Consider the following 25,950-nt stretch of genomic DNA (forward strand, 5'->3'; position numbering starts at 1 on the left):
TGATATGAATGATGGAAAAACCTCATATATCATCACCACAGTTAATTTTCATGTTATCACACTGAACTTTAGATACGAGTAAATCTGTGCAAAATAAACCAGCTTGCAATCAGCAACAAGGGTCTTTAACACATTTTTTAGTCCCAATACATGAATTGTAGTAGTATCTCATCTGGCGCTGGTTTACATCCTAGCCACTGTGTTTGCAGGGTTTTGTCGTCACTCAGAGACCATTCATGACCGTGGGATGAAGGGATTGTAGGTTTTGGAACCAAAGCGTTTCTCCAGATGCCACGTTGATATTTAGCTCGAGCAGTGTGAAGTTGAAGGGATGATTCACAGGGTGGAAGATTTTCTGGATTTGTTTCTCCACCCTTTGCACAATACAGTTCAAATCTTAACGAATTGACGTAAGCTATTTTCCATATAATTCGGACACAACAGAAGCTGTTAGCTCTTCGGTTATGACCCAGCTTTTCCCAGATTCTTACATGTAGTAGTGTGTTCTTCTGACTTAAGGATGGAAACTTTTCCTTTTCCGGAGAAGGCTAAAACCGTGTCGCATCCTGAAAGTGAATGCACTCCAAGAAAATCATTCACAGCTACATCTGCCACGATTGATTTCTTTACATTGTCCACAATGATTTCAAATACAATTATCTGAGGTATTTTCTTTCTTGAAGTTAAAAAAAGAGTCCCTGTTTCTGTATGATAAGACTGTAAAACAAAGCGATCACAAATGATGGTTGAGGGACATGGGCAACGTGCAGCAATATTCAAGTGTCAGCCTCCTCATGTGTGCAGAACAACTCCGGAACAGAATGAAACCATTGGAAGTGATGCAGTTGCATTCTTCACCACGGGTTACGAAAGGTGTTCTTCCACCGATTTGTTTCCTGTAAGTCTCCTTCTCCCATTCCTTTTTCAGAAAGGTGACCAATGCCATTTTGTTTTCTCAGCATTGTAGAAACTGTTTCCATGATCGCACAACATCAGACGGTAGGATAGCACTGAACTATAATAAGGCTGGTTTGTGACTGTGCTCTTCTCTGTCGTTCACAGTCTTTATGGTAGGGCTGGCATAAACATCAAAAACAACGTCTATTCGTTTGGAAGGGAGCCTAGTATTGGTATCGAATATCTTCTGAGCGAGTACATAAAACGTTTCACCAGATCCAGGTGTGTATCTATGAATAACAACCACTCCATCGATGACTTGTTGCTGTTCCGTTTCGACAACTCGTTTCAAGATGGAGATCTTTTGTGAAGTAGTTGGTAGGTTGCACTTTGTTGGTTTCTCCAGGAATGGGAAAGGCGAACACTCAGACTCCATGGAAGTGGACCAAAAGAATACTGGAACTCAGTTCTCATATCATTAGAGCGTACCTGCACCAACACTGCCATTCTTCCGAATATGGACCGGTCAAGATTTAAGAGGATGAATTTATCATTTGTTGGAAAAGACACTTTGTTCGTCATGTTTGTAAAAGTTCTTAAGCGTTGCTTGGTTAATGGGTCAAGATGACCAGTTGCTGGGGTACTTGAATAATGATCCTGGGAAACTGTTTTTAAAGCTTTCTCCCTGTTTCTTCTGCGTTCAACAAAGCTTGTTTTATCTGCTCTGTTGCCACATTTCATGTAGATAGATTGTTGAACTCGTCGCCTAACCATGGATTGGCTTTGACTTCACGAAACAAAAGGGTAACTTTGCGCACACAACCATTATCTTTCTTTGTGAAAGAATGGCACAGTTTCTTGTGTTGCCAGAGACTGATGTCTAAACATGATGCGGATACATGAAATGTGGCAACAGAGCAGACAAAACAAAATTTGCTGAACGCAGAAGAAACAGCAAGGAAGGTCTACAAACAGTTTCGCAGGATAGTTGTTCAAGTACCCCACCACGTAATGCGTTCAGGACCCAACGCTGAGTTGTTGACTAATTTATACTAAAGCCAGCGTAACTTCCTGCCGTCTTGTAATCACTGTTAATCGTGTTTTCAATCTTTTTTTTAGCTTCATTACCCGAGGAAGTACGTTTATCACTACGGTGTATGGCGAAATCACCTCGTATGAATGCAGTGTGATCTGAAGGATGAGAATGCGAAAGCTGAAGTATATCATTCAGGAAAGATGTAAGATACCTGGCATAATTATGCCGGTCATACGCAAACGTCCATGGAATTGCTGCATTTAGGCAAACAACATACATGTTCCACTCTCCAGTATGATACATGTAAAAGAGATTGCGCAATATTTTTAATGTTCGTTTAACATAATGAAAGGATGTGTTTACAAGAATCACGAGTTTTATTAAGAATTATGCTTTATAATTTGATATTGCTAAACCATGGCTGTTCGATAGCGGCCATTATGGATTTAAGCGGCCATCTTGGTGCAAATGCTCTTCCCAGAAGAGCAACATTAATTTTTGAACTTCCCATGAGCCATTCAATATCTTCAAAAACAAGGAAAACCTTCCTATCCATCACCGTTTCATCGTTATGTAGGGAAATGTGTATGCTGCTGTTCGATGACGGTATCTTGGATTTGGGCGGAAATCTTGGAGCAGCAGCCCTCCCCAGACGGGAACCATTCCTTTTTGAACTTCCCATAAGCTATTCAACATCTTCACGAAGAAGGAAAATTTTCCTATCTATCACCATTTCATTGTTTTGTAGGGTAATGAGAATGAGGCTGTTTGAAGGCGACCATCCTGGATTTTGGCAGTCACCTTGAAACAGCTGCCCCTTCCAGTCCCGCAACATTCGTTTTTGAACTTCCCACGGGTCATACAATATTTACCCGAAGTTCCATTTCCTGCCTCCAATTGAGCCGAAAAAACGAAAATAGGGGGCCTGGCTACCGGATTATATATATATATATATATATATATATATATATATATATATATATATATATATATATGTGTGTGTGTGTGTGTGTGTGTGTGTGTAGCGAACAGAGAGACAGTAAAGCAAAGCAGCAGGGCAGTGTTAATTTCGTAACGATTCTTGTAAGGTTGGTAATTTCGATACTTGTGTTGCATGAAATTATGTAAATAAGTTTATTTTAATTTAATCTTTCTTTTAAAAAGTTCAAGAAACTTATAATATTTAAAGAAATTAAATACCAATGCAAGAAATTAGATGTTAAAAGAGCACTGGAAATGCTCAAATCGTTACAACGAAGTGGTTGAAACATTTGACACCCCAGCCCCAATGAAAGAAACCATTTACCTCATTACTGCAAATTGAAACCACTGGCTAAATCTTTAATGTCCCAACAATTGACTGTGTCAAAACAGTTTGCAAAGAGAATCATAACTTACTGGCGAAGCATTTTCTCACATGTCCCCTTTCCAGTTAAAAAAGAAGTACAGAAGAAGAATCAGCAGATTTAAGCATACCACCAGCCTCTTTTATAAGAACATTAAAACCTACTGGGTTGAAGACCTGTTGCCCAGGGTTAACTCATGTTTTATTCGAGGATAACTTAGGCAGACTGATGCAATTTAATGAGATAATGCCGAACGAAACTGGAGAAATATCAATAATACTTGCGTTCCTCTATACACCTTTATTATTACTTGTGCCCAGTGCAAACTTTACTTAACAGAATTCAGCTTTGTCACTCCACAGATATTACATACTTAATATGCAAAATATCTTCATAATAATTCACATCAACTTATACATCCATAGTAACTCAGTCTCTTATTTGCACAGACTGTTTAACTACATAACGGACATTCACATATTTCTAAGAGCTTCCTACCAAATCCTAATTCCAACAGATTCAATGGTCGTTTATTCGGAAAATAAATTGCAAAAGAAGTGGGTTTCGAGATAGTGTAGCGACATTATTATACGGTACAAAATGAGTTGCGGCATTCGATGTAGGATGCTAATCAGGAGACAAAAAACACAGTGACAGATGCATTCCAATCACTACGATTCAAGATCATATCGAAGTACTGCAAAACTTACACTAAAATATTTTGCGATAAACTCGTATTGTACAGAGTAATGAACCAAATATTTCATTTGCGTCAGTGACTACATGACAGCGTGATCAAGCATGCTTAAGATTGCAGCCAGATGGGTTCAGAACATTTTGGTTGAGGTGCAGAAAGGGCACTATTGGAATTGTGCAGGCTTTGACCTGGAACGTCACGCGGATGAAAATATTGATTCTCTGCAACGCATTATTGTGATTGGTAAAACATGAGAGAGGTCCTACGAATCAGAATTGAAAAGTAAATTCGATGGCATTCGCACGACCAAAAGAAGTCAACCAAGAGACTACAAACGTTAATGTCACGATGCCAATGTTCTATGACCACCATTACATTATTTTCTCACATCCAGTGTCACCAAGAGTTAATATAAATGCTCGATGCTACACATCATGCCTGAATCACCATTTGCGGTCAGCCTTGTAACGCAAAAGACCTCACTTTCTGCAGTATGCGGCAGTTCTGGTTCACCATAGCCCGAGATATCAAACTGCCAAGTGAAACAGACTCTCTTAAGACAATGACATTAGGAAGTACTGGAGCACCCGATATATTCCAAAGATACGACCTTTTAGGATTTTCATTTGTTCTTAATATTGAAAGAGCAATTTCGTGGACCAAGTTTCCATAAAGTCCCAGCAACGTTCGTGCATTAGGAGTCTCTCTCAAACCTATCACACAAGCAGGAGCCTTCAACCGCATTCAACGTCTGTGACACAACTGGAAACACGTTTACAAAGCAGATGAAGACAAGATTGGCGGAATGTTACCATCTTAAACATATTCCTTTTCGTTTTCGTTTCTTACATTTGTTGTTACTTTAATTTAAGTAAACCTCGTCACTGCGTTTACTTGTATAGTGTAAACATGCAATCAATATTAGAGAAGAAGCTAAACAGCCTTGTGTCACTGGTTTGGGTGATATTTTAAGTTCTATTCTTTCTCGTGATAAGTACCTCAAAATTTTAAAGTATCTAATTACTAGCTACAAGAGGACTCCCTCACATTAGTCAACTGCAGTCTATGAATAAATGCAGTAAAGCTTAGGTCACGAATCTCTGCCGCGGTGGACGGCAAGAAAGAATTAGAATCGCGAAGTGACTGGCGAGGACGTACACTTGATTGGCCTGCACGTTCAACAGACTCATTTTTTCGGGAACAGGACTGAAAGACAAAGTACATCGTCGAAACCACGAAAAGCCGATGGTTTGGAAAATTCTGTGAGTCAGAGATGTATTACTACAATACAAGCTTGTAAAAAGCCACTTTCCTTATTTAAAAAAAAAAAGCACGTGGGTTTTATTGGTTAAAATGGATTTTTATTGGCGAAAATTGGGCAAAATTGGATCTAACTGAATTTTATATATATTTAAACCACAATGCTATTTAAAGTATCATTAAAGAATCGTGTTCTATTGTATTTATAAAACTATTGACTTTCATTGAAGTGCCGCAGTAGTTCACTTCTGGTGTGATCCCAGTTCCCGCAAAGTAGGATTTGTGATTGACACAACGTGTGCATGCATTTTGTCGAGGTTCTTCCGTTTCCTTCCACTTTCGTCATGCCGTAATTATCATCAATTTTATCATGACTATCTCCTCTACGGTCGAGACTTAATCGTCAGAAAATGGACAACAATTACTTACAAAAAAATATAACGCACAGGGCAATCCGCAGTGGTGCAATTCAGCCGGTTCGCTATAACCGGTTGTTAAAATGCTTCCAGTTCGCAGAATCGTTTGTTATACCCCGACATAATAGTAAATTTTACCCGCTTATACCCAGGAGCAGTAAATTTCAGTTTCAATATCTTGATTTCTAAAAATTCTTACAGCTAAAACATATGACCTCTAAGAATAAGATTTGCGTTTATTTCTCAATCGGATGCTCAGGTATCAATAATGAGAACTGGGATCATATGCGTGAAGTGGTGAGAGTTCTTTACAGTATATTTGAAAAGCATACATACGATTCTAACAATTGTTGATCCACTGTTGCATTCAGGTCTTTCCAATACTTTTCAGACAACCATCTATCTTGGATAATTCGTTTCCAAGATATTCGCAGTACTACCTGAGGTCGTGACATCATCTTGAGTTGAGTTGATTTTGAGTTTACCGTCCTTTTTGGAAGCGAGGCTATATGAGACGGGACCTACTGATTAACGTGGAATCCGAACATGAGCTCTCGCCCGGAATTGACATCATCTTGTATTAGGATGCTGTGTGGGTCTTTATTTGTTACTGTATGGTTAAAGTGGTCCTTAGTTATATGGGAAGAACTAAATTTTCGAATTGCTTCCACCGCACGGCCTATTTATTTTCCTTTGTTAATAAAATATACACAAAATTTCACAAAAATCCATCGAAGTTAATCCGTGCCGCAAAGCACTTGATTTATATATATATATAAAACTTTTGAATTTCAATTGCACTCGATTTACTATTTGTCAGTAAATATAATAATTATTATAAGTGTAAATAGAACAATATAAATGTTTCCTCCGTAATTTAGAATTGACTGCTGTTTGAAAACAGTCGGTTAGTTATCAGGCAACAAGGTCCCAGCATCATAATCATCGTCCGTACATATAATACTTATACATAGTTTTATGAATCACTGCGGAAAAGATATTTGGATCTGTTTCTCATGCCACTTGCTTCGTTAATAAAGTTTACAACAGTTAGAAATAAATTAGCTAGTAAATACAAATAAAAATGATAGTGGCTGATTTTCCAAGAAAGAGACAAAATATTTATTTGAACTGTACATCTAATTAACGATAACGTTTACTTTTACATAAGCTAGCTTTTCCCCATCCTAGAAACTAGTTTCTATAGTCTTTCACCACTTGCAAAAGGATTTGCTTTAGTTCTTCATATTTGGTTAGAACTGATTTGTAATCTTCCTTTAACTTCACAGCTCTTTCCGCTGTGTCATTTGTAACATGCAGCTTATCAACTACTTTTCTTCCAGAAAAGAAATTCATCATTTGTCGATCAGCAAACTGCATCGATTTCCAGAAAACCTGTAACAATCCGAAACCTTTCGAAGAACTTCGTGTTTCCTGTTATAAAATCAATTTCTTTTTCTTCAATACCATCTATTTTACTAGCGTGCAGTTGAAATAGCTTCATCGCTTGATATGAACTTTCACCATTTAAAAATCTTTCTGCCATTTTCTGTTTTTGTTCATAACTAACATTTTCGTCAAAAAAAAAAAAAAGAAAAAAAAAAAGAAAGTGCCAAAGTCTCTTGTGAGAGGTACCAAAGATACCGAGAAAACTTTAACAAAGCCACTCTCAAGACATCAGAGTTTATGAGTGTATGTTTGAAGGCTCGTCAAAAGTTGTAAATCTTGATGTGGTGCACAAGATACATTGGAATAAGCTTTTACAGACAACAAAACAAGAAAAATGCACCATTTACAAATTCTGAACAGATAAACCTAGCATATTTTTCTCTGTGCTGCAGAGAACTGCATTGACACTTAGATCATAAAGTCCTGTAAAAAAATTGTTGTGTTGGAATCTCGGCCACTCTCTCTATAAACGCTTAAATTTGGCACCTCTGGACCCGAAGAAGCTGAAAAACATTCTTCAAAAACACACTTTAATACGAATTAAAAATATGGAGTCTACACGGAAGATATAAAACATCTTTTCCCACTTTCTGTTCAAGAAGAATATAAGCTCCATTGGTACGTTCAGTATTAGATAAAGTTGTGTAAAATGACAACGCCTGCACGCGTTCTTCTATTCACCACTCTTCTACAGTGTGAAAAGCACTATTGCTAATGTTTTCACCTGTTCCAGATGGGAGGATAAGAACTCCAAGTAGTATGTCACCACCTTCACCTGTAACAATTATTATAAGTCTCTTAACATTTTCTCTTCCAGTTAATGCTAGCAGTAATTTTCCGTCTCAGTGAACAACAAGAGAACCTGACGTGTCCTTAACGTATTCATATAGCTGCTTCTGAACAGTTTCTTTGAGGATATTTTCTCGGGGATACGGACAAAATCTCGCGGCCGAAACATCGCCGCCCAAAACCTCGCGGGACAAAATCTCGCCGGGCCAAAACGTCGCGGGACAAAATCTCGCCGGGCCAAAACCTCGCGTGGCCAAAACCTCGCCACCCAAAACCTCGCGGGACAAAATCTCGCCGGGCCAAAACCTCGCCACCCAAAATCTCGCCGGGGCAAAACCTCGCCGCGAATGAAACTTTTCTTTAAAATTTACCTAATGTGTTTCTTAATATGCAATTCCATATTACAAATAATAATAATAATAATAATAATAATATGAAGAAGAAAAAAATGAAATCCTTAAGTTTAACGTCCCAAAGAAGAAGATACAAAACATCGTGTGCGTGGGCTTTCTCGGGTTATTCCCGTTTCCTCCCACTATCTTTATTCGATAATTTCCTTCATCCTGGTCATCTACGTCTCCTTTAACCTATAGGACATAATCAAGGGATGTCGTATAAACTCATATATTATTTCATACTTTCATAAATATTATTAGATTTTTGTTTAAAATTTAGGTTTTTGGATGTTCCAAAGTTCACGAAACTAACCTCGTTAGTTGTCATTACTTTCCTTATGCAGACTTTCTTTCCCTATAACCAGTTTAAAAACATTCTGTCGCCCTACCTTCACATTGAAATCCTCTAATACAGAAATAGAATTTGCATATGGTATCGCGGGACTTGGTCAAATACCCGTGATACTTCTTCTGAAACAGCGTCTTTTATAACGTCATCCTTATCATCTGTTGGAACATTTACATATTGGTCAGGCGAGATTTTGGGTATGGCGATATTTTGGGGCGCGAGGTTTTGGCCCGGCGAGATTTTGGCCCGCGAGGTTTTGGGTGGCGAGGTTTTGGCCAGGCGAGGTTTTGGCCCCGCGAGATTTTGGGCCGCGACGTTTTGGGCGGCGAGGTTTTGGCCAGGCGGGGTTTTGGCCAGGCGAGATTTTGTCCCGCGAGGTTTTGGGCGGCGAGGTTTTGGCCAGGCGAGATTTTGGGCCGCGAGGTTTTGGTCCGCGAGGTTGTCGCCGCGAGGTTCTGGCCGCGAGCTTTTGTACCCAAACCATTTTCTCGACATCGTCGAATGGACGATCTATTTATTACCAGTTCTTCCACAATATGTCCAAATGCAAAATGAAATAAAATATTTTAATTTTACGCCTCACGCTTATACCGGTTAGGCTAAAGGAGACAGTGATTACGAGAAATGAATGAAGTGGTGGAATGAAGAAAGTGGGAGGAAACGGGAGAACCCTGAGAAAACAAACGACCACGGTGTTTATTCACCACAAAATTCCACATGGGACGAGTTGGGATCGAACTAAGTACTCCAAAAACAGGAGGTGAACGCTCTACCACTAAGCCACTGCACCTTCATATGTCCCAATTCCTCTGCTGTTGCGATTAATATGCGTATGGCAGCTCTATTACTCACTTTATAGCGATCAGGGTCCGCAACGAGTTGTCGAATAATGAAACGTACTTTCCCTCTCCTCGAAACTCTGTCACTACCTAATCAGTTTCTACTCCTTCCATTGCTATTATATTTTCTGTTAGACATACATCTTTGTCTTCACCACTTGATAATCGACTATTCTCTCACTTTACATTATACCTCTTTATATTTCTGTCTGGTAGACGTTCCAAGCTCTAGTCCGTTTGCTGCTTTTCCTACTTTACAAGCTAGGTACATGTCCCTACGAACTATACTTCCAGGACGTCCAATTGACTTTCAGATATAAAGAATGCCTTCCCCTCCTGAATTTGTATTACGTCCAAAATAGTTTCATGCGCTGTATCAATAAAATCTAACATATCTAAGAAATATGTGTCTTGTTCTTTCTTCTCTACCCTATTTCTATTACTTGATATTTGTAACCGACGCTACATTTCGTACAATCCAATGAGTTTATCGATGCTGTAATGAGTATCCTTGATTGGTATTCTTGCTTTAGACTAAAATATTTCTGTTTCAAGAACAGCTAATTGAATACTCTCTTTTAAAGGTAATTTCACCGTTCGTAAGTTATAAAAAAACACAATAAGAACTTGTCTGTTGGACGGTAACTTAGAACCCAACATCTGTTCACTCATATTACCAACGAGGTAAATACCACTGCGGTGATTCCATTCACTGGGCACAGGGCGTCATTTAGGGGGTGCGGCAGGGAGGGTCATTTGCCCCCCCTGAGTTTGAGATTTATATAGAGTTTATCAATAGGATAGTAGTAAGTCAATGAAAAACGCGAAATCTTACTTATATCAAGGGGTCGTACCCCCACGAAGCCAAATCTGAAATGACGCTACTGACTGGGCACCGAATGCATAATGATCACTTTGTTCATTTAATTACACGTCATGATACAAGAACCACTTCAATTCCCTGACAAGAACGATCACATCATCACATCAAAAAACTACAAATCCAAAACACTGAACTTAGCATATGTGAACTTGAATTTATAGTTGTTGTAATTAGAAACAAAGGAGAGTACGATTGAGTTAAAAATGGTTATAAAAAATAATTGATTTGTAATTTATTTATTATTTAAAATTTAATTCTGTTCACAAATTTGCTCTAAATTACACATAAAATGGGATTAAATACTACAATTTAAAGATATGAATGTTTTGCCAAGCAGTAAGAACATAGGAAACTACTAGTTTTTAAATAATATTCTTACATAGATTAAAATGGCTTTGTGGCATCACTTATCGTCGTCAATACGAATTCAATTTACACAGAACACACTCCTCATTAAAAGGAAAGTAAATAAGGGGTGCGGTCTCAGATATATACAACTCGAGAAATAAGGGCCACCGTAATGCATGGTTTGTTTCCTAGGAGTTATACCTATCCATTTACTATCTGTCTCCCTCTTTCTATATATATGATAAAGAACCGGCTATGAAGAAATACAATAACACAACTGGTAATCCGTAAAGCTGCATCCGCATTTCGTAGGGCACACTTTTCACCCTGACGTTCGCTTATAAAGAAGGAAGTAGACAGTTAGGAAAAGTAATGAAGAGGTGGGAAATTCTATATAACATAGAACAGAAATAAAATATCTCATTACACTCAGGCCTCCAATCCTAAAGCCCAGTCTCTTGAGTGAAAATTCCTTTAGATTCCCTCAAAACACGCCAGGTATATCTTTAAAACAATATATTAACATAGCTTTTTAGCAAGTACTATAGTACATTTTTTTTTTTTTTTTTTACAGAAATCCAGTTCAAGATAAGTCCAATATACCTTATCTCTCAATCTGAAGAAAAGAATTATAGGAAACGTTTCCTTACCTTTTAAACGGGAAGTTTCAAAAATGCTGGGACACGGGTCCAATTATTTCTAATAAGATATTTCTGTACATCTTAACTCTGCCGGACTAGGAGATGCCTTTTTCCTATAGATTTTCACCATACAAACCGCATGTTGATCAGAGTAATACGATAAAACCACAGTTCAATGTACACAATAAGTACATCCAAAAATGCAATACAAACTGTTTAGCCCTTTTCCCGTCATGGGATCACAAAAAAGATACTTTTCATTTTCGTATATTACAGTTGAATAATGGTACAGCGAATTTGATCAATCGAATACAAAATTCGTTATGCATCATTCAAAAACCTTTTTCACAGTGGCATCGTGTTTTAGTGGTATCTTGAGAAACACACGTGTAAGCGAATTATGTAACTAGACATATACTAAAAAGCACACGATTGAAGAAAGTAGTTATACACATATTGAGTTATATTTTCTTAAAAATTTTCCTTAAAAAATTTAATTTACCGTTCTCATTCTTCTTGAACGTAGACATTTAGTTTTCCTGAATCAGCAAAAACAAGTATGCTTTTGTCCCTTTACTTAACAGAAACAGAAAAACGACATGAAATGCCGTTATTTCAATTTTACGCCAGTTAGCTACAGGAGATGTTGGTAATGAGAAATGAATGGAATGAAGAAAATTAGAAGGAACGGACAACCCCGAGAAAAAATATGCGTATGACAGAAACAAAAGCAATTGAAAGGTAATTTGCTCCAAATTTTACTAAGTTTACTATTTTATGTTTTGAAAACTATTTTTTCTGCACAGGTAGCCTCTTTCTATTTTCTTTCAGATAAAAGTCAAAAACCATACCTCTCTGAAGCAGAATCCTCTACAAGTGGAATACCCATAATTGTATCTTTATGCTTCTGGTCAGATTGTATTGGAATTACGTTTTTCGGCGATTTCATCTCGGCAGAGTTCTCTGGAGAACTTTGAAACTCCGATGATTCTCCTTTGACCAAGCGAACAAGACATTTGGACACCGAAGGTAAACTTTGATTGTTAGCACCATCTTGTTTAACGCATTCGTTTATCAATGCTGATGTATGTCCATCATATATATGTCTTTGTATTTCTTGCACTGTATCTTCAACCTGAGTTTGTTTACGATTGCTGTTTTCACTGGAAATAATATTTATTTTCCTTGTGTTTAATCGTGAAATGTCCACCAACGGAACATAACACTTCAACATAGATGACTTTCCTATTTTAAGCTTAGGTGCATTATCGAAATATACAGGGTCTGCGCTTTTAATTATATCATAAGCTGAAAGCATTCCTTTTGTGCTTTTTACATTAGGTTTTAAATCTATATCTTTCAACGTTTCTAAATTTATTTTCACTTCTGAAACAGTTAACGATGGGGGAAGTCTTTTACATAGTACAATGGCATTTTTAAGAGGAAGCATTCTGGTACAAAAGCTACGAAGTTTCAATTTTTAAAATATTATATCAATTAAATAAAAAAATTCCACTAAAACGCACTGTAAGCTATCGAACAGAAGAAATACTTTAACACGAAACAGTTCTTTCTTGTCTTTTCCATGAGTGGTGGAGCATTTCTTCACATTTGATTCGTTAATATCTGTAAAAGATAATTATAATTATTGCTTATGACCTAAATGTCAAAAGTAGCTTGTTAGCAATATAGAAAAGATTAAAAATAAGATTTGAATAGTAACAGCAGCTTAAACTGATTGAAGTAAAGTGATTTGTATATTAGTGAATTGATCTATTTAGGCTGAAGCTCATGTATACTAGCTTCTCACATTACTTCGCAGCTACAAAACGACTTTCATAAGACACTTCAATAAAATAAAAACAGCCATATATCGCATACCCTCTTATATAAGTATTTATTATAGGCATTTTACAATATACATCTTTATATTAATACAGCGATGCAAATAAGAAACAAAATTTTACTCGCCCAACAAGAAACCTGTTAGCCCATATTCCACAATAGAAATCATGTACTTACCTTTGGTATGCTATTAAATACTCGACCGCACCGATGAACCACTCGCCCGGGGAGAGTGCTTATTTGCATCCCTGTACTAATAGGTTTATTAATATTCATATCCTTGAAGGAAATGAAGATATAATAAAAACAAAATCAAAAATGATGGAAAATTGCGAAAATAAAGATAATGTGAGAAAATATATAATTTCGAGAGGTATAAAAAATCTTTGAGCTTTACGTCTCACAGTTATGCCGGTTAGGCTAAATCAGACGGAACTTATGAGAAATTAAAGAAATGGTGGAATGAAGAAAGTGGGAGGAAACGGAAGAACCCCGAGGAAACCCACGCACATGGTGTTTGTCTACCACAAAGTTCACTTGGCAGGGCTGAGATCGAACTCGGGATCCCAAGCACCAGAGGTGAACGCTCTACCACTGAGCCACCATCGCCCCAAGTATAAACGAGAAAAGGCAATACTGTTTAAAGCAAACCCACAATAATTGCGATTGAAAGAGACATCTTCGTTTCGAAAAATGAATATGTACGAGTAGACAACTAAGTCTCTCATGCTAATTAACAAATTACATAATTAGTACCGATTTAGAAACTTCGTGAAGCAGATAATATTTGGAGACGCACAATACTAACTTATTAATATTTTATATATTACTAATTTACTTTTTGCACGCTAAACACTTCAGTGTTAGCATTTCCTGGTACAGGTCACTGCAATAAAAAGTAAATGACATGGTTTAACGTGACCAAGTAAGCATGTTACGGATAAAAATATTAGTTTATATTGTTATATTTGAAGCTACAGTCAAAATTGAGCTCATTATAATAGCTCATAATGTACTAATATTCAATCTTTGATTCTTTTTCTAACCTTGATCAGTTATTTACATTACTGCGAGTATAACCCACATGTAACTTCAGCTTATATCAACCAGTGACTAGGCACGTTTCACAATGATTTTGTTAAGATTGTAGCTGTTTTATCTCAGCTGAGTTTCAAATAGTGAAACTCCTTGAAAATGAAATCTTTCAATTTTAACGTCTGACTATTAAGTTTGTAGGATAATGGGACGGGTAATTTTTTTCAAACTGGAATGAACAATCACAGAACTCATTCAAAACGGGTCCTACCACTAATTTTGAATAAACAAACAACAATATTCTGATGTAAGTAAATACATACTGATCAATGAGCCTCTAAGTACTTGATGGAGCAAGATTTGGCGAAAATTAAAGCTTTAATCATATGTAGCAGGGTATTGAGTAAGGCATGTACTACAGTTGTAACACTTTAACCATTGATTACTATAACCTGTCGTTTGTTTGGCATTTCACAAAAATAAAATTGCCAAATACCAATACAGAGACGCAAATATTTTCTGTAAGAAAATTTAGTCCTAACATTGTCGTAATACGACAATCTAAAGACGAATTTATCTCTTTCAGCATATGGTTAATTTTATTCCATGACATAATGACAAGTCATTCATGCATTACGTGGCATTTAGTCTAGATGTGATAATGCATGCTGCAGTACTTCTATCATATATTTCGAAGCTTAACCTTCATGTTGAAACAACAAACAAACAAACAAACACTTTTTAAAACTGAACCATCCCCTTTAACGCACCACTGTACTTAACCGCTTTTTGGTAAAATAATTGAGAATCGTGGGCTGCCGAAAAGTTTTACCCTCAGCTGAACGTAGTTCAATAATTAGAAAACTCACCTCTCATCTTAGATTGCAACCGATTCCATATGTTGAAACTCGTCACACATACGGATGACCTAATTTTGTCTCTTAGTTCAACCCCCAGAAGCGAATAAAATCAAGTATGAATCTCTGTGGCACAGTGGTAAACACTGTATGTAATGTGATCCCATAAGCTCGAGAGAGGTTTTCTGTGCAACGGATGACCTAGGGTATCATAATTTGCATTGGGACACTAATACCCTCCTATACAAAACATAATGCAATCAATGCTAGAAAGCTATACTATTTAGATGTTTCTCTAATTAGGTTTTTATGAATCTAGTTAACGACTGTTAATAATAGCAACGACAGCATATATCTTTGGTGGTATGTGGGTGGAAATTTAGAGCTTACTTACAAGGTTCTGAATCAAGAAAGATAATTTCTTTGTTTTCTATTATTTACAGCGACTAGGAATGCCTCTGGTGTAGATTAATACATCAAACACTTAGAATGATGCAATAGGAACTGCTTCCCTTCTCGCAAGTCTCATTCGCCTACTACACAGAAGTGCCACTTTAGTGCAAAGGGGAAAGACTTTTTTATGCACAGAGGCGCTAGTGTAGTGTGTGAGCGAATGTTTGTCCACCATAAATAGGTGGAGCTATTGTCAAAACAAGCAAAGCCACCATCGATGATAGATGAAGTTATAATCGCGCGTGGGTGTATTGAACATACAAAAACAGAAAACGTCATTCCCGTGATGATCCTTCATCCCACTGCATAGAGTGAATACCATGATCGTTGTCCGCTAACGTACTTCACAGCTATGACTCAAGCACGGAATATGAAACACCAAAACAACCTAGGCAATTAAATCAGTAATAGTACATGCAAATTTATCAACTGTTCGAAGATGTGGTCGCATCACGGATCTAGAATTTAGAATTTACCAGTGTTGTGCGAGACCAACACAGCTCACTAAGACTTCCCGTAGCTATACACTCGTCAAACACTCATTGCATTACCAGCTAACATCTGCCCGTGTATATAGAATTGGTGAAACCAGTTCGTTATTTGCAGCTAATGCTTCTGAACTTTAGATTATTTCGCGTATTGGACAATTCTATTGAACTTCATTGGAAAAGTTTCTATTTTTTAGTCTGGTGAAATTTAATGAGGAGCGCATTTATTTCTTGACTTGCTCAAATTAATTTATAACATTTTAGTGAATGCATATTCTTTCTATAAAGGATTTTTGTAGTGTCTTGAGAATTGAGTGATAGCACTCAACACCATCACGTAGTACATATTAGAATTTCAAATTGTGGGATATCGTACGTATTTAGTTTGCTTCTCCAAATAAGGGGTTTCACATACTGAGCGGCAAAGTTAATTGCTGTAGTATAGGATCTATAGGAGAATTTTAGGTAAATGGAGAGTCGCTTCTCTTGCGAACTTGTATTTAGTTATTCACTTTTAATAAACTGTATTGTAGTTTGAAAACATATCTCGAGTTATGTTTACCAGGCTTGACTGTCAACTACTTCCGTGTTGTAAAACATAATTCTGAGTTAATAAGGTTACAGGTCTTCTTTTGGGAGCAGGAAACAATATCAGTACCTATAAAAAAAAAAAAAAAAAAAAAAAATCGTGTAAAAATTTTCTCATTCGCTCAACCGCTGAGAACATTTAGATAGCGTGCTAACCTACCATCCTGCAGTCCAGGATTGCCCTTAAGTTAGAACTTGTGTACAATCGTCATATTAACGCAGGTGTACAAGATTACGGTAGTAATTGCAATCTAACAAAGTAAATAAAACTTCAGCTTGTTGAACAGACAAACAATCCTAACAGTTAGGTCAGGAGACAAGTAAATTACTGTCCGTTGGTCCTCTTTTACTAAGCAGAGTCGGAACGCAAGGAATCTAAAAAAATACCAAGGGTGCACTAAATGTGTGTGCAAAATTTCAATCTTCTAGATGGGAAAGTAAACCCGACAAAAGATAATAAAAGCAGGCATAACAAAACAATATTTTTGAAGTTATGACGTCATCACACCCTATGTCTCGACGTAGAAAAGGAAGCCACCATATGTATCGTGTTCTGCAATATTTCGGAGCTTGAAAAAAAAAACATGTAAAACCTATACTGGTACCTTTAAATCGAAAAATGAAATTTCTACCTTTCACCTAAAAATAAGTGATAAAATTTAAAAAGGTTAACAAAGACAGACATAAGACACAACTGCTCTATATGCAGTTTAAGTCAGGGGTGTCATTTTAGATTTCGCTTGAGGGGGGGCAGGAGCACCAGCGACGCAAGATTTTTGTACTAGTATATTAATACACATTCGTTTAAAGTGCATGTTTTCCTCAAACTCTTGGGGAGCAATTGAGCCCTCCTGCCGTCCTTAAATGACGCCCCAGGTTTAAGTGTGTATTGTTTAACGTGTACCTTGTCTTTAATGCTTTTACTAAAACTATCTACGTTTCTGGTACTTTTGGAAATACAATGTCAATAAGGGTACTTTTTTAAGTTATGTTACCTTTTTTATGAAAAGGCCTATATACACAAATTGTTACCAATGTATGTGATAAAGGTAACATAGTTATTCATGAAATAAGCCGTATGAACGTAACCAATTAGGTAAAGCAAGTATCCGTGCCAACTGCCGAAAAAGTAAAATTAACCAAAAGAATAAGTGGTTCCAATGCATTTGGGGACAGCGTGAATTGAAATATATTAATGTCTCTAAGCTGTGTATTATCTGCTCAATAAACACACATTATTTCTTCAGTTAAACTACTGAGTAGCGACGAAAAAAGAATCTATCAATATTCATCAAATGAAATGAAATGAAATCTTTAAGTTTTACGTCCCACGGTTATGCCGGTTAGGCTAAAGGAGACGGTGATGATGAGAGATGAGTGAAAATGGTGGAATGAAGAAAGTGGGAGGAAACTGGAGAACCCCGAGAAAACCCACGAGCGCGGTGTTTGTCCACCACAAAGTTCACTTGGCGGGGGCTGGGATCGAACCCGGGACCCCAAGCACCAGAGGTGAACGCTCTACCACTGAGCCACCGCGCCCCCCTCCAATATTCATCAAATTGAAACTATGTATTGGGTAATAGAAATTGTAGGTAAAATACGATGTGAAACATTATTCGTAAGAGAATGGGTGTTAAGAAAAGTAATTACTGTTAGCGTACTGCGTATTAAAATGAATTGTGATTGACCGCTTTATGCATATACTGTCCTTCGCTGACGCGAAGGGTCGTTACTGACGTCATCCTCGCTATCGCTTGATCGCCCCTGTACTGTTTCGGTTATATAGAATTCATGTTTTAGTAGCTACCTAGCACAGGTTGGTTCGTCTTTTATGCACTGTAGTTCCTATGCTATACGTGTATACTGTATTTGTACTAAGCTCTCCTGAAATCAATCTGCAAGTTACAATGTAGCTCCTCATTTAGTGTATGCTCTCCTAAATACAAATCTCTAATCTAACCTGAAAATGTAAGAAACGTGTCAAAATTCGCTAGGGCCGTCTGCTTCACTAATGCCCTTAATCCATGCTTTTAAGTAGCCACCTAGCAGAGGTTGGTTCGTGTTTTCAGCACTAGTTTTGATGGTGTAAGTCCAAACTGTAGTCTACCGAGTTCTCCTGAAGTCAATCTGCAAGTTTTAGTGTGGCTCCTCATTTAATGTATGCTCTCCTAAAGGAAATAGAAAGCTCTAATCTTACCTGAAAATGTAAGAAATGCGTCAAAATTTGGTAGGACCAGCTGCTCGACTAACGCCCTGAATTTGAACTTAATCCTTTTCAACTCTAAAGAGATTTCTTACAGTAACATAAACAGAGCAACCTGTTTTATAAGCCGATGGGGATTAACAAGATTCTATGGCCTTAACTTATACCAGTGATATTCCAATACGAGGAAATAAACCAGAAAAACATACGCCGTGCAAAAGGAATCCTATTTTAAGAAACAATCCTGAACGGAATAAGATAAAATCGTTTTACTTCTTATTATTCCGAAATAATTGTCTTGTATTTCGCCTAAAGTGAATCTACAATATAAGCGCACGCAAAGTGATAACTATAATCAATGTATGACTCTGCTGCGCAGTGTTACCAACGAGTTAATACAAAAAATAGCTAAATTGCAGATGATATAAATCCAATTTTGGGTGAAAAGTTTTTTAAAAAAAATCGTGGAATTTTGCCTAGCCATAGTACTATCTACGCTAAAAGAATGTATATGAAAGACTCAGACTCGTATATAACTAACAATAGTTTCACAAAATCAAAAATGAATTTAGAAAAACGAGCAAAATTAAAGGTCTAGAAAAAAAATTGGTTTGAAAGGTCTATTGACGCTTCTACAAATAATCTGTTTGCTATCGGTAATGTATTATTTCTGCCTCTAAACGGAAACTAAGAGCTCGAGTTAGTCCCTAAGAAAGTTAGAAAGTAAGAGATAACAGCAATCAAAGCGGGAATATAGAGATAAATGTTGCGTAATTTCCCAGCACGTCTACATCTGCACTGATACAAATAAGCAAAAGAAATATAACATATATCTGAACTGATTCGAGTTAATATTTCCTTTTTTATGAAAAGTTGTTCGCAGCGCAAAAGTCGCTAGATTTGCAAGTAAGTCGCGCAATCATGATTTCAAAATCACCAAAAAAGTCGCTAATCGGAAATATTATTTTTGTCGCTATCCTGGAAGCCGAATCCCTAGATTTAACGACTTTTCCCCAAATTGGCAACACTGCTGCTGAGGAAAAGGAGAAGAATGTACATTAAAAGTGTCAGTCCGTACCAATTTTTCCAATTATTGAAGGACTGTAACACAATGCAAAAGTAATGAGAAAATAATACCTACTGCTCTTATTGTCCTAAACTTAAATTCATGTTTACTCCTACCTTGAAGTCAACAGATACGGAAAGATCACCGAAGAAGAGAAGGTGCAGCTAAAAGACATATTTTCATGAACGAGCAATAAAAATAAATACATGAACATTACGCAAATGACTGTACCTAGACCCAGGGACGTACGCAGGGGGTAGATCCTGGGGGTCCGGACCCCTCCTAAAATTTCGACTTTTGTGTAAGTTTAGTCTAATTTTGGGGGGCAATTTTAGGAATTTTAATATAAAATACCCTCATATTGTGTGTGGACCTCCCCCCGAAATAAATGCTTGCGTACGCTACTGCGTAGACCTATCATAACAGTGTATTACTATTCCGCCTCTGGTTACTTTCATTTCATTTCATTTATCATCCATTCTGTATAAACTTGGAAATAATTTTCCGATAGCACATGGGATTCGTCATAGTTAATTGATGCAGTGCATATATTAGACACATTTGTTAAACATAATTCATACATTTATACATTACAGTAATTTGAAATATCATTATACCAATACTACAACATATTTTATACATAAATGAAACTACCTTGTTACTTTGTTACTACTATTTACACTATGACTATTTAATTGATTATATTCATCTATTGTATAGAAGCAATGTGGCAATAGGTATTCTTTTAATTTTCTTTTGAATGTAACATTAGACTTGATTGCTTTTCATTAGTTTGGTAACTTATTGTATATCATAATACCAGCATACTTTACTCTCTTTTCGTACATTGCTGTTCTATGGATTGGTGGATGAAAATTAGTCTTTTTTCTTGTGTTATAACCATATATTGGATCTTACGAATTCTATTAAGCAATATGTATACAAACATGATAAGGGTAATATAGCTAGTTCTTTAAAATATTTCCTACAGGACTCTTGGGGTCCTACACCAGCTACGATTCGTACAACTCTTTTCTGTAGAACAAAAATATCTCTACTTTTTACAATATACTCGTTCATTTTCGCACACTGCACCTTCTGTCATTAAATAAAGGCTAATTAAAATTTCTAAGGTAGTTTCTCCGTAATTTTCCCTAGAAATTTATCAAGTATACCCTCCTAAAGGAAACGTCGTAACATGGAATTAAAGTTTTTTTTTTTTTTCAAATTGCTAAAGAGTTCGTGAAAGAGTTAAGCTATATTGTTCACTGTATTGGCTTAATGTGCATCATGCGTTAACTGGTACTTTATCCTTCAAAAGTAACGTTTTACAAGCAAAATTAATAAATGTCTCATCCATTCTTCACCGAAACCTTGAACTTCCTCCGTGTTCCGTTTTTAAACTTGTATGGACTAAATCTATTTTTATAAGGTGTATATTGATGTGTATTGAAAAAACATTCTGCCTGTCCGAGCAAGTCTAATACGCTCGTGACCAGTGTTTTCAGGACAATACGAACCAACAAATTACAACCGACGATACCAGTAGAGTACTGTTCAGATCCCTTTAAGAGTCACTTAAAACCGTATGCATAGTTATTCTGCGAGCTACTTAGGGGCTACGTACGGGACACATGATAAGTTGCGTTGCAGAGTTCTCCCGCAGGATCATACAAGCTCGCAACCTCCCCGTAAGTCAAGGGGATGCGTAGGGGTGCTTCAAAGCACCCTTTGCTAGCCCGTAGCACTTTCCTTTATTGTATAAAATGCGTATGCTCTGTGCTGACAAAATATTTGAGTATGTTAATGAGTTTACCGATTTCGTTGAGCTGATTAAGCTATAATAAATGACATATTTTGATGACAAGAATAAAAAAAAACATATACCAATTCCTGAAAGAAGATTGAAGGATATTTTGCTTCCGCTAGTACAAATATTGAATATAAGATTAAAGACTAGACTAATAAATTCTACCTGATATAAAATAAGCGATACTTGGTTTTACAATATTGGTAGTGGATTTTAGATTACATTGTGAATTAGCTTAAGAATTGATTTCAGGAGACAAGTGATGATTTCAGGGATCAACCCAAGGGCATTACTCCCCGATAGCCATAACATATCGTGCTCAATTTAGTAAAAATTGTATATTAAGCCCACATATTTTTACACCGCTAAACAGTTTCCGCCATATGCAGAGTCGTTTTGAAGTATGATTAGCGTCATACTAAAGGCCTGACTACTGCAGGAAGCATATGTTAGTCGAACTCTTTAGTATGGCACTAATAACTTGTCACAACGGTTCTGCATAAGACCCTTTAAATTTATAAGTAAGTGATTTTCTAAACTTAAATCTATTACTGATATTATAAACATATTAAATTTTTAAATGTTATAAACAAATTACATTGGGTGACTACTAGAAGATACATATCTCACCAATTTATCAACATTAGCCCATACATATTTATGTTCAAAATATTTGCAAGATACTGACTTATATTTATAATCTTTCACATAACATTGCCACACATAACGTTTTTTCCCACCTATTTTTCGAAGCTTCATGCGTTAATTCACATGTAAGAGACTTACGAGTATCTCTTCGGAAATTCGAGTCAGAGACAGGAGACAGACCGACGTTTATTACTAACGATGTTTCGGGGTGTATTAATTGTACTTCATCTCTACTTCTACATAATTACTACATTACAAACTCACTCCTTTTCATCATTTGTAAATTAGTACTTTGCTACTTTTTAGTGCCAATGGAAATAGAACTAATTAATAATATGGTTAGTTATATAAAGTACGGTCAACGAATTTTATTTTTTTAACCTCGAAATTATTTAAAGCCTAGAAGTAAATCATAAAAATGAAAATAAAGTAATTAGTCATACGGTTCTTATAATTTGGAAGATAAAGAAATGGAATTAAATTTCTTCCCACGAATTTATATCCCAGGAACAGAACCCGGGAATATTCCCATTTTTTATTTTCCTTCCCACCGGGAATATTCCCATTGCCCATCACTATGCCGGCATAGCAGAGCAAAGTGAGGAACTACAGAATATCCTCACCCGAGAAAGAATAGACATGGCCCTCATCAGCGAAACTCATCTGAAGCCCGACAAAAAAATTATTGACAGGAACTACACAACATACCGCTCAGACCGACCGGAACCATAGGCGGTATGGCTATTCTCATAAAGTCGCACATTGCCCACGACCCTCTCCCCATGCCGGCACTAACCTCACTTGAAACAATAGGAGTCAGGGTCCACTCCCCGGACGCCCTCTGCAGCTGATCTCCGCCTACAAACCTCATAATGGGCCTCTTCAACCGCCAGACCTCACGCTTCTCAGGAGGCTGGGACACCGACTGCTGGTTGGTGGAGATTTAACAACAAACACCCACACTGAAACTCAAGAACCACCAACCGAAATGGCCGCATTCTCCATCAGGCTCTCCGTGGCGTCGACTTTCTGCCTTGCGCGCACACGGAATCCACACACTTCCCCCGGAATGGCGGACAACCCGATCTCTTGGACATGGTGCTTAGCGTAAACATCGCCTTGACGGACGGCCACACTACCATTCCGGAACTCAGCTCAGATCATATCCCCATCAAGCTAACAGTGGCCCTCCGCACACATGTTTCTGCAAGGCAACTACCTACACTGCGACAGATCAACAGGCAGCAATACACGGACCTTCTGGCAACGTTGGTGGACCCCCGTTTCCCTTTACGCAACCCTAAAGATATCAACGCAGCAGTAGCATCCTTAACCTCCAACATTCTCACTGAGATGGGTGTGACCACCACCACAAGCAACAATCCTCCCCCCAGCAGCAACCAGACCCGGCAGGAACCTGCACATAGGCACTCATCCACCTCAAACGAACAGCACGAAAATTTTGGCAGCGAACACGACACCCAGAATAAAGGCGTGTATGGAACTCCCTTTCCATAAGAATAAAGAAGAGGCTGCTACACAGGCGTCTGCAGAAGTGGAATAACACCCTACAGGAGATGGACACACCTTCACGTGACTTTTGCCGACTAATAAGAACACTTCCCCAACCTACTGGCTCACCTCGTGCGCAACCCCTCAGAGGTCCACAAGGATTGGTGTACAACCTGGAAGAGCAAGCCACCCTCTTTGCGGACTACCTGGAAGGTGCTTTTCAACCTGACGCCGAGACGCTGGAGGCTGTTCAGCACTCCATCCACACTGCCAATAACCTTCAATTGCTGAACCACCCTCACTGGTACGCCCAAGAGAAGTGGAACAAATTGTAAAGTATCTCCCGACCCACCGTGCCGCTGGACCTGATCGCATCCCACCTCAAGCGCTAAAACACACATTAAGGAAAGTCATAGAGCTCCTTTGCCGTTTGATCAACGCCATCTTCAACACCGGCCACTTCCCTCCTACCTGGAAGAACGCAAGAGTCATACTCATCCCTAGGGAACAGATCTGAACACAAAAGTCACTGCCCAATCAGTTTGTTATCTCACTTTAACAAACTTGTTGAAAGGGTCATCCAACAGCTGCTGCAGCAGCGTATCACAGCCCAGAACATCCTCCTGTCGCATCAATTTGGTTTTCAACCAGGATACGGCACGACAGTCCAACTAGTGCAAGTGGCAGATGACATCACTTTCAGATTTAACGAACTTGGGTACACTTTAGGCCTTTTCTTGGACACAGAAAAGGCCTTTGAGAAAGTGTGGCACGAAGGTCTCATTCATAAACTCATGCAAGCGAGTTTCCCAACATACTTCGTGAAACTGTTACACAACTATCTGCAAAACAAGAGTTTCCGTGTACACCATGCAGGCGACACCACCACATCAAGAAGTATTAGAGCGTGAGTTCCACAGGGTTCCTGCCTCTTCCCCATTCTCTGTAACGTATATACCAACGACATCCCTCAGAGCGCCAACACCACCACTGCCACTATGCCAATACCAGCCATCTGAATCACCGGTATGCAGAAGTCTATTTGCAGCGACACATACACATGTTGGAAAACTGGACACGGAATTAGCGCATCAAGATAAATTCACCACATACACATCTCCGTCAGCAGCAAGTGGTTCAGAACAAAACTGCGAGAGCAATCACAAGACAATCGTGGGTCATCAGGGTGGCTCAACTTCATGAAGATTCCAACTTGGCGACGCTGAATGAAATCCGAAAACAACTATCAGCTTCCTTCTGGCGCCAGGTCAGAAGTTCTGCATACCCACACATTAAAAACATCGCCATCAAAGAACCGAGAAGACATTTGTACAGGATGCCTTCCCCTTGAACACACCAGATGACCAGCACGGAGCCAGCGACAATTGCGGCCCCGAAGAACAGTTATGCCACTCACAAACAAGCCACGCCGCAACAAACATGGAAGGCAAGAGCTCAAGCCCGTCACTTCACCACTCAACAACAGCCACGACAATGACTGACTGACTAGACTCACTCGTTGATGACAATGTTTCATTACTGATTACCGACCGTAGGATTTTTTTGAAGGGCAGAATATTGGATTGTTCTTCTTTACTTAAAATAATTATTATGAACGTTAGTGATTTATCACATTTTGCATTTTTGGCACTGGGTGGAGTGTTGATCTCGTGTGACGGATGAAAATCACGATTTTTTAATAAAGGTGAGGCATTAAGAAAAGCCGTGGGGAATTCTAGAAGCAAAGAAACAATATTAATAACACTGAAGTAGGTAACAGTAAGAAATAAGTGCCCGTATTATTTGTTTGTCTGAGGAAAGGTGCAAATACATTTAGTAATAGGGGGAAAGTGGGGTACAGTGGGACAAGGGCTTTTCTCGATTATTTGTTGCATGAAGTTAGAAACGATGGATGTACAGACATGCGGTTGTTGACCTTCCTCGGTCACCTTAGGCTTAATGAGTGACGCGAGGGATACAGGTTGTGAGAGAGTTCAGTGATTTTCTATTAGGTAAAGTAAATTTTCTGTATTTTGTTTATGACTAAAGAAATCAAAGTAAATCAAATAATTGGAGATTAATTTCAGAGCGTGAGATGCT

General features: G+C 37.9%; 1 protein-coding gene across 2 annotated transcripts in view; it reads right to left on the bottom strand.

The window, feature by feature from the left end:
- The window catches only part of LOC145689976 (uncharacterized), a 51,981-nt gene extending 32,783 nt beyond the window's left edge, over positions 1–19,198 (bottom strand). The window contains exons 1-2 of one of the 2 annotated variants that reach the window (XM_081764400.1): positions 19,024–19,198; positions 12,197–12,971 (exon numbers count right to left, since the gene is read on the bottom strand). In XM_081764400.1, coding sequence (XP_081620526.1) covers positions 12,197–12,795 — 599 coding nt within the window. In that variant the 5' untranslated portion in view covers positions 12,796–12,971; positions 19,024–19,198. Of the gene's footprint in view, positions 1–12,196; positions 12,972–18,808 lie in introns of both variants that reach the window. The other variant, XM_081764401.1, reaches the window with a different exon arrangement.
- Between the last annotated feature and the right edge of the window lie 6,752 nt (positions 19,199–25,950).

This window comes from Thermobia domestica, chromosome 7, assembly GCF_964235325.1.
Source record: "Thermobia domestica chromosome 7, izTheDome1.hap1.1, whole genome shotgun sequence".
Taxonomy (NCBI): Eukaryota; Metazoa; Arthropoda; class Insecta; order Zygentoma; family Lepismatidae; genus Thermobia; species Thermobia domestica.